The 16179-nt window shown below is 36.8% G+C and overlaps 1 protein-coding gene and 1 long non-coding RNA gene across 2 annotated transcripts in view; one reads left to right on the top strand and one right to left on the bottom strand.

Moving 5' to 3' along the window:
* cntnap5a (contactin associated protein family member 5a) overlaps positions 1-16179 on the top strand; it is a 79403-nt gene that overhangs the window by 49277 nt on the left and 13947 nt on the right. The window contains exons 8-14 of the mRNA XM_048194071.1: positions 2510-2783; positions 5630-5773; positions 6809-6980; positions 11183-11289; positions 11782-11901; positions 13471-13671; positions 15909-16065. Coding sequence (XP_048050028.1) covers positions 2510-2783; positions 5630-5773; positions 6809-6980; positions 11183-11289; positions 11782-11901; positions 13471-13671; positions 15909-16065 — 1175 coding nt within the window. The remainder of the gene's footprint in view (positions 1-2509; positions 2784-5629; positions 5774-6808; positions 6981-11182; positions 11290-11781; positions 11902-13470; positions 13672-15908; positions 16066-16179) is intronic.
* Positions 2742-6901, bottom strand: LOC125270452. Its single transcript, XR_007185348.1, has 3 exons — positions 6775-6901; positions 5586-5742; positions 2742-2835 (listed from the first exon to the last, which is right to left on the bottom strand). It is a non-coding gene; the product is annotated as an uncharacterized LOC125270452 (long non-coding RNA).

Here is a 16179-nt window from a genome sequence, read left to right as displayed (position 1 = left end):
CATTGCAATTAAAACTGTGACTATTCAACTTCAGTTTTCTCTGAACATACAATGATGTCACTAAACCGTGATGGCACAACTATAGGAGCATCATTCATAGGTTTCTGCACAGCCCTAAATACTTGAATATAGCTACATTGAGTCAAGTCAAGTCAAGTCAACTCACCTTTATTTATATAGCACTTTTTACAATGCAGATTGTGTCAAAGCAGCTTTACATTGATAATTGGTACATAATTTTTGCTGCACAGCAGCTCTTAAAGAATAGTGTCAATGCAGGCAGATCAGAAGCACTGTTGAATAAATGTCAAGAATACTGTTGAATATCAAATGTCAAGTCAAATGTCAAGTGTCCCCAACTAAGCAAGCCAAAGGCGACAGCGGCAAGGAACCCAAACTCCATCAGGTGACATCAGGTGGCAAACAATGTTAAAATGGAGAAAAAAAACCTTGGGAGAAACCAGGCTTAGTCGGGGGGCCAGTTCTCCTCTGGCGAACAGTGCTTTGTTACGAATCAGGTTGCTATCATAAGTCTGATAGAATCGCAACAATCAAAGTATTTATTTCAGTTCCATCCAGTTGAGGATCGTATTCATCACGCCGGTATGGTCGGTCTGTTGAGGAACTGTGCTACTGGCTGTCATCTCGATGAGGCCTTCACAATGGATGATCTAGTTGACTCGATCTCTGCTGATACTTCAGGGCTGCGTTGTGGTCGTGTCCAGTTGAGGATCGTATTCATCATGCCGGTATGGTCGGTCTGTTGAGGGACTGTGGCACTGTGGCACTGTGCCATTGAGACCCAGTATCGTTCAGTTGATCAGTGATAATCTCAGTTACACTTTATTTTAAGGTGACATAGTTACATTTTACTTACTCAAATACTGTAAGTACTGAGTAATATTAATTAACTACATGTACTTACTAAAGAGTTACGGTTAAGGTTAGGGTTTGGCTTAGGGTTAGTTGTAATTATGCATAATTTGATGTTATTACTACAGTAATGTAATGACGTGTGACTATGTCACCTTAAAATAAAGTATTACCATAATCTCTCTCACCTTTGATGTTGTTACCTCTTTCATTACACCGATTTTTGATTCTGACTGATCTAACTGCTCTTGTCTGATTAGAATTAGCTGTTCCATCTTCGGGATCTCTTTTGATCAGAAACACCATCAGCTTTACTCGTGGAAATGGAAAATGAAAATAGGCTTAACTGTCTTTTTGACATTTTAGCGATATTAACTTTTTAGAATCATTCGTCAGGTATATACACTCTATCCAAACCATACGCTACTCTCTAAACTTAATGCTTTACTGCGCACAAAACAATTAGCAAGTAAGCAGCAGCCAATGAGAGTGATTTTGAACTTAAGAAAGCTAATTGGTCAAAAATATATTTGCTGAGAGTCAATAGCAAAACATAACCTCCAAATACATCTGCATAAACTCATGCTCACTCTGCCTCATTCTGTTTCTCATACACACACACAGTCACCAACATGTAATGCACTTGTTAATGCCGGATGGTTTAACAAATGCCGGAATGCAAAAATCCAAAATCTGACTTTTTCCGGAACAGGATCCGGCAGGATCCAGCTCAAATTAAGCACTGATGTTACACAGCTTAAGGCTGTCAGGTTGGTAGAAGGTCTGCCGAGGCCTCAGTTCAGCGATCTGGTGTCTGTACTGCCCTGTGGCACAGGGATCAATGAGGTGTTCTCCTCACAGTGCAGTAACCTTTTCACGCCTACGTGAGCTTCTGTCCTGCGGATGTGCTCTCTGTGTTTCTGTTACTCTCCGTGGAGCAGCGCTGGTGACATTTATCCAGACCGCCTGCTGCCTTTGTGGGTCTGGCTCTCAGCCTCTCCAATTCTCATGTAACCCTCAAGCTTTTTTTTTTTTTTTTTTTTTTTTGTCAGTCTCTTGTGCTACCAGTTTTCTCAATTGCATTTTAATTTTGTACATTTAATGATAAAAATGACACTCTTTTGTTCTTTCCACTAAGTTTTTCAACTGCAGTTAATATACACGTTTTAAATACACCATTTCTATGATGAGCATGTTTTAATCTCTGTTAAATTCTTTGCAAGATGTTTTTAGTGCATAAATAAAATTAAAAAAAAGGAAATATTTTAGCAAAACGTTTTACTGATTAATAATATTTGAAAACTTTATTTTTAGAGTCAAGGAACTTCTTGAAAGTGGAATATATTTTTTTAAACTGTCATGAATACAAATTCCACATTTGTAACAAGAAGTAGATTTTTTTTTAAAGGAGTTGTCCTTTTCTTTTTTGAGGACAGTCTCATACAGTATCTCTTTGACTGAATCTGATTTTGGCCTCAGCAGTGTCATCTGACATCGATATAAATGAACTGATTACCTCATGTGCACTCAGCTACAATAGATGCAATTGGGTCATTTGTACGCAGGCTGCATTGCCATTTGGTCATTCCCTGCTTGCATGTAAACTGTTGCTTTGGCGTTCTCCCTTCTCTCACAGGGCAACGTGACCTTTTCCTGTTCGGAACCACAGCTGGTGGCTGCCACATTTCAGAGCTCCAGCAGCAGCTTTCTGTCGCTGCCAGCTCCTGCACCGGTCCTGGAGGGCCTTTCGGTGCGCCTGCAGTTTCGCACCTGGAACCCTGATGGCCTGCTGCTGTCCAGTCCACTGATCTCTGGTCAGGAGCCTCATTACCTGATTTTGCAGATCAGCAGTGGGCGCCTCCACCTCACACACCAGACGTTAACTCTGAAGATGTCAGAAGTGTCAGCTGGTGAGTAAACCCCTTTCTGCTCTTCTGTAGCTTGACTTTATATGCCAGTCCTCTAAAAAATACAGTTCAGATAGTTACATTGAGGGAACTTTGTGGGCAAACCCTGCAGAAAAAGCATCTTAAGCCCGGAACACACCAAGCCGACGCTGACGAACTAGTGGCGATGAAAGCAGACTGCGGGGTTGGCTCACGTCGGCAGCATCTGGGTCCAAAGTTGCCCTGACACACCAAACCGATATTCAACACCCGATGGCCAAGTAGCACATCCGTTCTGCGCCTGCGTAAGAAGAAATGCCTTTCTGTACCAGCGGGTGGCAGTAGCTGAACAGCCAATCAGAATGATCAGATGGCCCGACTGACTGACGAGCTCCGACTCCGATTCAACATGTCGAATCGGTCGAAAAAAAGCTGATGAGGACCAACTTCAGCCGACGGTGCAGAACACACGGAGAAAACTTAGGGTGCTTTCACATTAACACTTTTGGTGCGCACCCAGGTTCGATTGACGTCAGAGTTCGGTACGTTTGGATGATGTGAACACGGTCTTCTGAACTCGGGTGCGCACCCGCGAACCGTACCCGAGTCCACTTAAAAAGGGTGGTCTGGGGTGCGGTTCAAGTGAACTCCGGTACGGTTCGCTTCTGATATGAATGCAAACGTACCAAATTGCGGAAAATGTATAATTTGTGTTTGTGTGTGTGTTTCACTCACTTTCCCGACGAGCGCGACTGACGTGCTGCAAACAGAGAGCTGTTGGGTAGCCTTTCTCATTTCTGCTCACCTTCAGCATTCTACATTCACGGCAGATAGACGCAAGAGCCGTTATGAACAAAACCAACGATTCAAAAACAAAAATATAAAAGCGAGGAGAGCAACGTTATGCATTTTGCCGCCTTCTCCTGTGCCATCGTTACTAAGCAACGTAGTAAACAGCTGCTGGTTTGATGACGCAAACGAACCGCGGGTCGGACCCAAATAATATAGCCTAATGTGAACACAGTCCAGTGGGCGCAGGGGGAGGGGGGAGCAATCGAACTCGGGTTCGGTCCAGGCAATCGAACCAAGTGTGAAAGCACCCTTAGTCAGCCAAGGAACAAAAACTGCCCGTCGGCTTGGTGTGTTCCGGGCTTTAAACTAGAGAGTTTGTTTGCTGGTCTTAGTTGGTGTCCAAGTCTGGGGTGAATGTCCCAAAAGCATTGATGGTCAACTATGGTTCATGTTCCAACAAATCAGTGTTTCCCGAAACCATAATTCCAATGAACTTTTCTCATGCAGCATCGCAAAGTTGTGTGATTGGAACTACAGCCCTCAACCTGTGGTTACAAGCATAGTTTCTTGTTAGTATGACCTTAGTATGATCTCGAACAACCTAATTAGAAGAAGTTAATACTCCACCAACTGCATGACGTTACAAATGACAGTTCTATATTGTTAAACAAATGTGGTTTGAGTGACGAATGTGCAACAACGTTAATGTGGTTTTGGGAAACTGTCGTGCCTAGCTAGTTAATTTAAACTGCTAAACCAGCTAAAAACCAGCTTGGCCAGGCTGGGAGACCAGTTTAAACCAGCTAAAACCAGCAAGTTGTTGTTTTTTTTTGAGGCAGAATAGGCATAATTTTACAACAAGACTTTGTTCTTTAAATGCTGGCATGTACATAAACTGATTAAAAACATGGAGAAGCATAACAAACCCAGTCACTTATGTTGCTAAATCATGTAATTGATATAACGTTTTTTTCTTTTCAACATTCATTCTTAAGCTCAGCAATTTAACATGCACCAGGCAAATTGTAAAAGGTGTAAAGCTTCAGCAAGTGACACAGAAATGCAGCAGTGATCAAATGGTAGAGCTGTCACTTTTATCCAGGCATGACACACTCTAGCCACTGAAATGACTGCTTTGAAGGAGTCTAATTGGAAATGCTGCTCAGTTTCAGCAATTATGTGCACATAACGATCAAGAGTATAAATGTCTCTGTTTTTCAATTCAGCCAGCCTGGCAGTGCAGAGGCATCCTATTACTTTCACAGCACAGAATGACATGCTTTTTCTATGGTCCCTTTTCTCACCAATGAGATGCGTGAACAAAACAAAACCATTTGTATGAAAGTCAGCACTTACAGCTTATCTCGTCACCCAAAAAAGGCAAAGTCATTTTTGTTCAGTATTCTGGACAAAAGATCAAAGGAAACATACATGCTGGTCTAAACAAGATTAGTGTCTGAGACAGACAGTTGCGTGTTTCCGTCTAGTGAAAAATCCTGATGTTTGAACAACAATCGACACGCAGCAGGGGAAGGAGGGCGCTCTCCATCTGTTGTGCAGGGCCAGTCTGTGTTAGAGCTGCTGTTTTATCCTACCTGAAACCATTTTTTTTTGGTCTAACTCAAGTCATAGGAGTGTTGGCAGAAATAGAGAGTGTTGTAATTACCGGAATAGAAGAAGTGAAGCGCTTGAGCTCAAACGACAAACAGATGGCTGGCACAGGGGAGACTGTAGACACACAGCGGCCGCACACAGCTTGGGCGCCCTTCACATGTAATGGCCAGAATTAATTAAATCAAACCTCAAAGAGAATCTATCTTTTGGGTATGGGGGTAGAGGGGGCAGGTTTTTTATTTTGCCAGCAGATTTGCTTTCTTGGCACTTTGTATTGTGATATAGAGTTCTCTGTTTCATCATGGCTTTGTTTTTTTGGTGAGAGCTGACGGTTGACTTGGATGATTTTTCAGTATGTGTGTGGTTTGTTTAACATCATGTGATATCTTGCACTAAAAGGTGTTTCATGTTCATACGTACTCGGTGTGTTCTTTAAAACAGTACGTGGCAATTTTGATTGACAGGTCAGAGGGTGAATGATGGTTTGTGGCATTCAGTGAGTCTCAACGCTAGAGGTCTGCAGATCGTCATGACCCTGGACAGTGAGCCCGCATCCACCATCCAGCTGACGAACTACCTGGAACCAAAAGACAAACACTATTTTGGAGGTAAAAGAGTGCGCATATATTTCCAGAAAGGACTAAAAGATCATTTCAGTTATAGTTGGGATCAGATTAGACAGTTGCATTCATTAAAACTTGGAGTATGTAACTCACAAAGTTAAAACATTTAAAATGAAACAGATTCGAGATGAAGAGCCAGTGTCATTTTAATATTATTTATGTAATATTGTAGTATTTATTAATATTTTGAATTAACTTTTATTTTTGTATTTTCAGTTTTCATTTTAATTTTAGCTGTGCTTTTTTTTGTCATTTTTATTAGATGTTGTTTTTTATATTTGTATTTAGCTTTAGGCATAATTTCTAATAATCTAATATTTTTATTTTATTTCAGCTTTATATCAATTACCAGAAACAATTTTTAATAGTTTTATCAACAGTAACACTAGCAAGAGCTAAAGATGAACTATTCTAGATAAATGTAATTATGTATTAAATTAAATATTATTTATGTATTAAATATTAAATGAATTATATAAAATATATAATAAAAAATGGCCATAATGGCCCCAATTTTGCCCTAAGAATTTTGCCTTTCTGTATTTTGGTGGGATAAATGAAGCCATAAAAGATAATGATGTGTGAAATTGGGAAGATATAGATAACATCAGTATCACTTTTGAAGCAGTTTTTGATTTTAGATTTATTTTTTCGGTAACACTTTACAACATTAGTTAGTTTAACATTAGTTAATAATAACATGAATTAATAATGAACTGCACTTATACAGCATTTATTAATGTTTGTTAATGTTAATTTCAACATTTACTAATTCATTATTAAAATCTTGTTAACGTTAGTTATTGCACTGTGAACTAACATGATCAAACAATGAACAACTGTATTTTCATTAACTAACAGATTAGTAAATACAGTAACAGATGTATTGCTCATGGTTAGTTCATGTTAGTTAATACATTAACTGATGTTTAACTAATGAACCTTATTGTAAAGTGTTACCATTTTTTCTTTTATAACATCCATACCTACAGTCACATTTATTTTCTTCTCATTTTTCAGGATGTCCTGTATTCCACAACAAATCCAGCTGTTTCAGTCCCACAATGGCCTTTCAAGGCTGCGTCCGGCTCATCCTTGTCAACAACCAACCAGTTGATCTTCTGTCAGTCCAGCAAGGCCATCTAGGAAGCTACAGTCAGCTACAGTTTGACTTATGTGGCATTCGTGACAGGTGCAGTTTTCATTTCACAGTTGAACATATGCCTCATCCATATTTCTTTTGCTGTTTTACATTTGTCTACCACAAAAATATCCATTGGATTTTATTTTATTCATAGCACCTTGGAAACTTGAACGTATCAGAGCTGTTCTTTGTCATTAAGGCCTCAGGTCTTGCCGTCTGAGCTATTGGCAGAGCCCTAATTAGAATTGGAAGAAGTTCATTTGTACTTTCATTGTGGTTTGTGGCCCACTAACAAGCTCAGTGGTTCATTTGGCACTTCTTCTCATTACTGCATACTGGAATCAGAGGCCTCATCGACCATGAGCCACATGACCCCTGCTGTCCCCCAGGTCTACAGGGGTCCTGCTTGGATGGGGGATTTCTGATCTTGTCTCCTTATTAACTTTCTTTTGAGTAAACAAGATAAATGGCAACAACTGAAGGTGGGATCTTCAGTTATAGATCTGTAGAAGACAAAGGGGATATACAGTTCTGTACAAATATTTGTGGTCTGTAAGATTTTTTTTTATTTGTTTTTTGAAAAAGGTCATGCTTATGCTCACCAATGCTTAATTTATTTCAAAATTACAGTAAAAACAGTAATATTTTGAAATATTATTGCAATTTAAAATAACCATTTTCTCTTTTAGTATATTTAAAATAATCATATTTTTTAAAATAATATTTTGATCAATTCAATAATTTGATCAATTAGTCTGTCTCTCACCCCATTTATTTATTAAGTATGATGAAATATATAAACTAAATACAAATTTATATCGGTGACATTTAAAACTCATATTTGAATTTCTGTGAATTTAATTTATTTTAATTTTTATTTTCCTTACATTTAAATTGCAATTCTGCATCCTGTTTGCTACTTCAGGTCAAATTCAGGAACTGAACTAAAATTTTAAAGGCATTTTCAATTCAGTTCTGGATGGCACACAAACCTGAAACTATCCCTGTAATTCAAACATTATTCAGTTCTAGCCCAGTAACAATATTTTTTACCTTCAGTGAATTTTTGCACTTATTATTCTATACAAAAGCACTCAAATCACTTCAACCAGATCACCATACTAGCTTTAATTCAGTCTCTCAGTATGTTTTTATTTGATGGCAGGGACATGTCCCTCTGGCTTGTCTGTACAGTGGGATTTTATTAATAGTGAACTTGTATGAACATGACAAGACCCCTCCATCAGTGGCAAGTCTAAATCATTCATGAGCAGCTGTCATAGTCTGAGGGCCTCCGCTGTGAGCTATGTGACAGTTTTTGTGAGCCTGCCAGAGGGCGAATGCTCCTGGCTGCTAGACTGAACCTTTCCTCCGTCTCTGTCCCCTCTGTACGCAGCCTCAGACTGTGTGTCTCTGATAATCAAGTGCCAAAATAGCTGACCCCTGCAACGCTTTGCCCTCTTTTGGGTTTTGGATATTGTCAAAGAGAGCTTCTCCATGGAGACAATATAAAAAAAATTTTGTCTAGCACTTACATTTTTTAACTTAATGAAGCCTCAGTGGAAGACATTCATTTTTTTATTTTTTTATTTTAATGATGTAGTCCTATTTTGTCTGAAGGTGGTGACACATGGGAAACTGTTTCAGGTTGAGGTATCTGCAAATGAGCTACATAAGCTTATCAGAACTAGTTTGGCAATCACATAACGGCAGTGTTGACTGACTAAATAAAAGTGGCAATGTTGTAACTTCATTCTGTTTCAATTAGTAAATAATATCAAAGTATAGTTTATATATATATATATATATTAAATAAATGTGTATTGTTTTGCTAATAGCATGTAGTTTAGTTCAGGGGTCTTCAAATTTTAATTACTTCATTCTATTGACTGCATTTTGTAGAATTAATCCTGAATATGTTGTTAATTTAATAAGTTTAAAAACTAAATATAAGTTAAATCCAATAGAAATATCCATCCATTGTTGCATCCAACTGCTTGTCATGTAGGGTCCTGGTGATGCTGGAGCCTATTAAAGAATTAAATTTTTTAGTAAATTTTATCACTAATTATATTCTTTCAGATAGTTTAAATAGTAATCTATACTAGTACTGAATTTAGCAAATAATAATTTTATGCATGAAAGTACCATTAAAGTTTGGGGTTGGTAAGATATTTAAATGTTTTTGAAATGATCAAGCTGCATTTATTTGATCAAAAATACAGTAAAAACATTAAAAATGTGAAATATTACTACAATTTAAAACAAATGTAATTTATTAGTGGCAATGCTGAAATTTCAGCAGCCATTACCCAGTCTTCATGTATTATCACAGTTGAAAATGATTGTTTGTGGAAACCAAAAAAGTTTAATACATTTTATTTCGATTTTTTTTTTTTTTTTTTCTGTAACAATGTCAAAGTCTTTACTGTCACTTTTGATCAATTTAAGGCATCCTTGATGAATATTAATTTCTTTAAAAAAAAAAAAAAAAAAAAAAAAAAAAACTGACTCCAAACTTTTGAATGGTAGCATATAGGTATAGCTGCCTTTACATTTGAAGAGGGGGTACGTTCCTTTGCAAAGGTATCATCATATTTGGGGATCCTTGGCATCAGTTTGGAAACCCTCAAAATTAACTTCCTAAACATTGCTGTGCATGTCCCATTGATAATAAGGTCATTCATTCTCATGAAACAATTATCTTTTAATTCCCATTTTGATGAATGTGTTCTTTGATTTATGTCTCTATATTACAGTTATTGATTTTTATTGCTAATAATATTAATGCTGTTCTAAATTTTTAATGTTACTGAAGTATTAAAGTGACAGTTATGCGACTTAATGAGACTTATATGACCAGTTAAAATCACAAATGCAGATCAACTGTCTATTATTCATTGAAAACGCACACAGTGTCATGTTTTTTTCCACGTCACAAACCTAACAACAAATTTTCAGGTCATCGACTTTTACTTTAGACAATGTCCCCTTACCAGCAACCTCTATCACTAAAATTTCACTGGGCGGTTTATTGCTCCAGAGCAGTTCTGCACATTGGTTGGCATAATTTTATGGTCCAGCAAAGCCTTTTTCCAAGCATGACTAGAAATAGCACAGAGGTAATGAAATCATCACCTGAAACAGTATCCAGCCTGCAGTTGACTCTCCCTGTAGTGGTTAATGGCTGTTTGAATGGCTGTATTGCACGTGGAGGCCTCGTAAAGTGGGCTCTTCAGGGACCAGGCGTGCAAACTGAGCTCTGTGAAATAATATATGCAGGCCTAAAAGGCTGGTAATTGTGAAAGTTAAGCAGACAAATTAATGCGCTATTAATCAACACATCTCCTGCAAGCATATCAATTTTTAGTATGTCTGTGTGTTAGTTTATCGACAGCCATTGCATTGAAACAAGACTCTCCTTCACAGAAGAAATCAAGGGTTCATGTAGCACTGTTATTGAGGAAATCAGAAAAGATTAAATGAGCTGAAATTGGCTAAATCAAATCCTAAATCCTAAACATTTTTAGTTTGCAAATTAATATTCATCTACCGTATTTTTTTTTTTTTAAATATTCAGTGCTGGGTTAAGATGACATTTCTTGTTATCAAATACTATACTGAATTGCCTCCATTGAGTAAGCTTTTAGATTTGTTTAGTTTATTTTGCTCTTTCATTTATAAAAGGTTTCCTTTATTAAAGATTATAAACCAAAATGAGTTTGTGCTTTTCATAGAAAAGCAAATACATTTTTGAAAAGGAAATTCATTTTTTTTCCAGTCAAGCGACAATCCTGTCTCTGATTCTCTCCTCACACAAATCTAAATATTAATTTTACCCTTTGTAAATTAGATCCAGCTGCACTTGATATTAAATATTCTGTCGAAAAGCTTAACGATTCTCTTGATTTAACAGACTGTTTGATGCCGTCTGAGCGGCGAGGCCATGTTAAGGTCTATTTCAATGCCGGCAACAGACAACTTAATTGTATAGTGACATACTCATTCAGTCTCAGAAAATTGATTTTGACTTGAGATTGACATGTAGTCGGTTCTCTGTCGACTGAGGACTTTTATTTGAAATGAGCCTGTTAAAAATAAATGCTGACTGCTTTTATTCTGATTAAATTAAATCTACATTGTAACCTTTGGTCATGCTGGGTTTGTTCTCATTCCTTTCACAGTGAATATGTATTGAACTAAATGTTTGTGTATCTCTTTATACATTGTTTCTTCCATTTCTATGGCAGGTGTCTATATCATTTCTGTGAGCATGGCAGCCGGTGTTCCCAGACGTGGTCTTCTTTCACCTGTGATTGCACTGGTACAGGATACAGTGGAGCTACGTGCCATAACTGTAGGTCTGCGCAATGGATTCCTACATTTCAAACACACTTACTGTTTTTTTATTATGTGAGATTTACTTTACACACAGCATTTCTGGAAAGGTTTTATTCACAACACCTAACTTTTAGACTTTTTAAACTAAATAGTAACAGTTATTGGGTCACATTTACTTTTACACATTTACATTTCACTATCAGTGTTCCCTTTGGGTATTTAAATTAGAGCTTATTCTTTGAAAACATGCACATGATACAGAAACTAACATGACATATGGAGATTATCAAATACATTTTTTAGGAAGCTTTGATCCTGTATTTGAAGATCTGTGTTTTTCCTCAAAGTCAGTTTTTAACAGGAATCATCTTTAGATAATGTCTGTTAAAAGTACAGACATCTAGACAGCACTGTTTTGTACATAAGATTCAAACAATGGCCTTTATCTTGTTTATGAAATGTTTCAGGTGCTTTGATGAAATCTTTTATTCTCTGTTTATGTTCCTAGCTGTCTATGAAGCTTCATGTGAACACTACAGGCTTGCAGGAAGCACTTCTGGATATTTCTCTATAGATCCTGATGGAAGTGGCCCTCTTGATCCCGTTCAGGTCTACTGCAATATTACAGGTCAGTTATTCCTGTCCTCAGCCCAGCTCAAATGTTATATTTGACAAAACTTATATATTTCCCATGTGTTTTACTCTCTTTAACAGGCCCTATATACATTATAAACAGGGTTTGAAATGAATACCCGCCAACCTACCAAATGCGTGTGAAAATCAGCTGTGGTGGGTAATACCAAAGTCCCTTTAAGACAAGTCATTTCACTCGGCGGCCATCTTTGAAACACCTCTCGGGCATCCTGGGCATCATGCAATCTCTTTGAATGGGGAAACATCAAATTCTCCAAAACTGTTCGCCAACCTTACGATTAAATTTCATATTTGAAATCACCAATGAAATCTAACAACAACCGGCTCATAAATTTAGTTTCTAAAGGCTCAAATCATGACAAAAAAACTGTATTTTTCAGGCTGGATCAAGCTAATGCGCATGTGCAGACTTAAATGCGCGTCTCTTCTGAGGCGCGCGTCTGACTGTTTTTCTAACGGCCGCTGAAGTGACGCGATGACTTTACCAATCGGCCATTGGCTCTTATTTAGAAGGCGGGACTTATCCCGCCATATTGCGCGTTATACTTTCTCCCATTCAAAACAATACGAGTGACCCGTCTTGTGTTATTCTGTAGTCTTCTTTGGTAATACATAACTCACTAGTCAATTTGGTATGATTCATAGATTATGTCCCCAAACCACGAGCTTCCAACATTAGCAAAACAAAGTGTAAAGAGGGTCGTACTCTGGACGGGAAGCGTTACATCTTTTAAATTCGAGTAGCCTACGTTGTGTCCGCACACCAGCAGCACCGGTCATCTGACGGTAATGTCTAACTATAACTCCAGAATCATGCTATTCTCATAGTTTTACATTACATGACATTAATAATAGCTTGGGACAAATATTTGTGACTAGGCCGAAAGATTGTTCTGATTTTATTTTTATTTTTTATTTTTTTCAGTATTGTGGCTTGAATAATGTCTATGCTTCATATGAAATATGATAATATAGATCACCCTTTCTTTTTCCGTTTACACAGTTGTATTTTCAAACACTTAAATTCAAACTCATTCTTGAAGTGAATGAATGAATCGTCCCGTGTGCGATATGAATGAATGTCAAGGGAAGAAGGCTTTAATACACTGAATTCAGTACGCTGATTTTGTGAGGAAACTGTTGCTTATCACTTTATGAATTGACAGCCTGTCAAGGCTAATCTTTGTATCTTTAATATCTGTATCTGTAATTTATTAGCCAAATTGGCAGGTGTGTAAAAGTTCATTTCAAACCCTGATTATATTTAAAAAATTACATTTTAATCACATATTGTACAATTGAAGTTACAGCCAAAACTTCATACAGTACAGAATATAGTATCTACTGACATGCAGTTGCTGTTTTACGTACTAAAATGCTAAATGCTTCTTCAGAATTTAAATCCTGAAGTAAATCCTGACAGTAGATTTTTAACGCCAGAAGAGGGTTAGTAAATTTGGCCCTATATCTCCTATTTTTAAAATGATAAAAAAGACACTCATTTTTTTTGTACCTTTTATATGTCCTGCAACAAACTTCACAGGAAACAAAGTGTGGACGGTGGTTCATCACAACAGCTCGAATGCAGTCAGAGTACGAGGCTCTACGCAGCAGAAGCCACATGTCGGATGGTTCAATTATAGCACCTCATCTGAACAGCTGAAAGCCCTGGTTTCTCTGTCGGAGCACTGTGAGCAGAGAATCGCCTACCACTGCAGAAGGTCACGGCTCTTTAACCCCTGGGGTAAGTGCTGGTCTTACAGTAGTCTCTCAGTGTTTTGGTATGCATCAACATTGTTGAAAGAACAATCAATGCTAGATATACTAGACTGATTAGAGGGGTCCCTCTGTCAGGTAGATGATTCTTTCCTCTCTTTATTCTTTCTGAATTATGATGAATTATGAAATATTAATCAAAATTAGACATGCCACTCTTGAAGAGAATTTTGCCTATGTACATGTTGGTCTGTCAAAGCATCATGAGAAAATAAATGAAGACAGACACTTTTTATGAAGTGAATGACTAGATAATATTGGTATGCAATATTATCTAGTCATTAGCATCTCAACAAAAGATGCATCACTAGCATCTCAACAAACGTATGTGAGAAAGGTCATAATGGTCATCCAGTGTCTGGAGGAAGGAAGAGAGAGATTTCGAAAAGCTGTTATTTCAGTTTTGGCTGCTCTTGAAGGGAGTCATGTGCAGTTTTCCTCAGTTTATGAAAAATTGATGCATCTCAGTTCCCCTGAGGGAGATATCATGTCACTGCAGACTATAAACAAGATTATTATTCTCTACCTATTGTATCATAAAAAAAAAAAATCTTCTTTCTTCTGGTCCAGCTGTCTTGAAAAAAAAAAAGCATAATTTGTTTTATTGCTTTTGAAATTCTAGTTTTCTCTCTGTTCCCCTGTTGTTATTAAAAGTATGAAACTTTTGTTTTGTTTGATATAAAACAACAAACAAACAAACAAGCCCAGCCCAGGTGAGAAAAGGTAATGCAAAAGTAGCGTAGCACATTACTTTCCATAAAAAGTAACACAATTAGTTACTTTTTTAGAAAGCAACACAATATTTTAACACATTTTTAAGGTAACTTTCCCCAGCACTACTTATTTACATATGTGAAGAATAAAAAACAGAATTTAAATTAAACTAAAATGTACAGTTATATGAGTTGAACATGCCATGTGAATATTTCTCAACAGATACAAAAAATTATTGAATTTTAAAGATGTTTATAGAGTTATGTTGGAAGTACTATTATTAGTAGTAGTAGTATATTTTATGATGAAAATGCTCCATTTGATATCTAAATTACATAAAGCAATACGTTAAAGAGAAATATTAATGTTAAAGGCTTAAAAAAGGCTTAAATATTTCTTGTTTGGTTTCCATCATAGTTGTTTAACACAATTAAAATATTTATTTTGAGGGTTGTTATCTAGTTTGACAATTCTTTCTTTCAATTTAGAGGTGTGGGTGAATTATTATGGTAATTACGTTATAATTATCATGGCATCACATAAAGTGTAAAGAATAAAGTGTTTCTCACTCACTCACATTCAGGAAGTAGATCTCAATAGATTTTATCAAATTTTAAAATATAAAAGAGAAATCCCAAATGTAGTTTTATTTAAGTTACAGATGTCTTGTAGTTCATAAGCTAGCAGAGAATGAAAGAATATCCATATATTTATTTTCAGTCTGGCAGTCATCCCAGTCCGAAACCATAATTATTGCCCAGATTAAATTCCACTTGGAGTTAATATGCAGTGCAGACCAAAGATTTATTGGAAGTCATTATTACAGTTTCACACCTTATCACAAGTGTTCTGATTTAGTGTGCTAAATTAAACAGTCAGTTTAAAGATCTGTCAGTTTTTTCAGATTTATTATTGAGACTGCAAATTTCTCTCTTTCACACAAATCAAGGGTATCAGATTTCCCATAGTCACTGTCATCAAGTAATTATTGTCACTTTTACTGTTACTTTTCCTTACATTTTTAATAAATTTGTTTCGCATGTTCAAAATGGACCACATAGGGAAGATCATACATAATTGTTTGTTTGTTTGTTTGTTTGTTTGCTTATCAGTTATTTGATCATTGAAATTTTACCTTAACATCTTTGATATATCAACAGTCACTACCTATGGCTACCCCATTAACTGGGGTATAAGTAAGTAAAAAAAGCACTATAATGTCAGTGTGTGATTTAGTCAATTGCATATGAAATTATGTCTTTATACCCTACATTATTATTAACGCACTAAAAACTGTTTTGTTTTTGTTTTTAATATTTGTGCCTATATGCATAGAACTGTCTTTTATTTTGGGAGGCGGTAGAGGACTGTGCAGGTCTAAAATAGCAACAATGAGTTTGTTGTGCATTAATTCAATATTGATGTTACATTTCTTGAGCCTTACATTTATACAGGTTCTCCATAACTTGAATACATCTGGTGTTGTTGCAGATGGCACCCCTTTGTCCTGGTGGGTGGACCGCAGAGGAGAGAAGAGGACCTACTGGGGTGGATACCAGCCAGGGGTGCAGCAGTGCTCCTGCGGACTAGAAGAGAACTGTGTCGACATGAACTACTTTTGCAACTGTGATGCAGACAGAATGTCATGGTAACAAGGCAAATGCAACTCATTATGTCTGTTCGATTACAGAGATAGACCTTACTTTTAGTAACGCTGGGTCTCATTCACTGATAATTGTGAACAAGTTGCGTAATTATGTGC

The sequence above is a fragment of the Megalobrama amblycephala genome, linkage group LG6 (assembly GCF_018812025.1).
Source record: "Megalobrama amblycephala isolate DHTTF-2021 linkage group LG6, ASM1881202v1, whole genome shotgun sequence".
Lineage (NCBI taxonomy): Eukaryota > Metazoa > Chordata > Actinopteri > Cypriniformes > Xenocyprididae > Megalobrama > Megalobrama amblycephala.
This window is presented reverse-complemented; position numbering and strand designations above follow the sequence as displayed.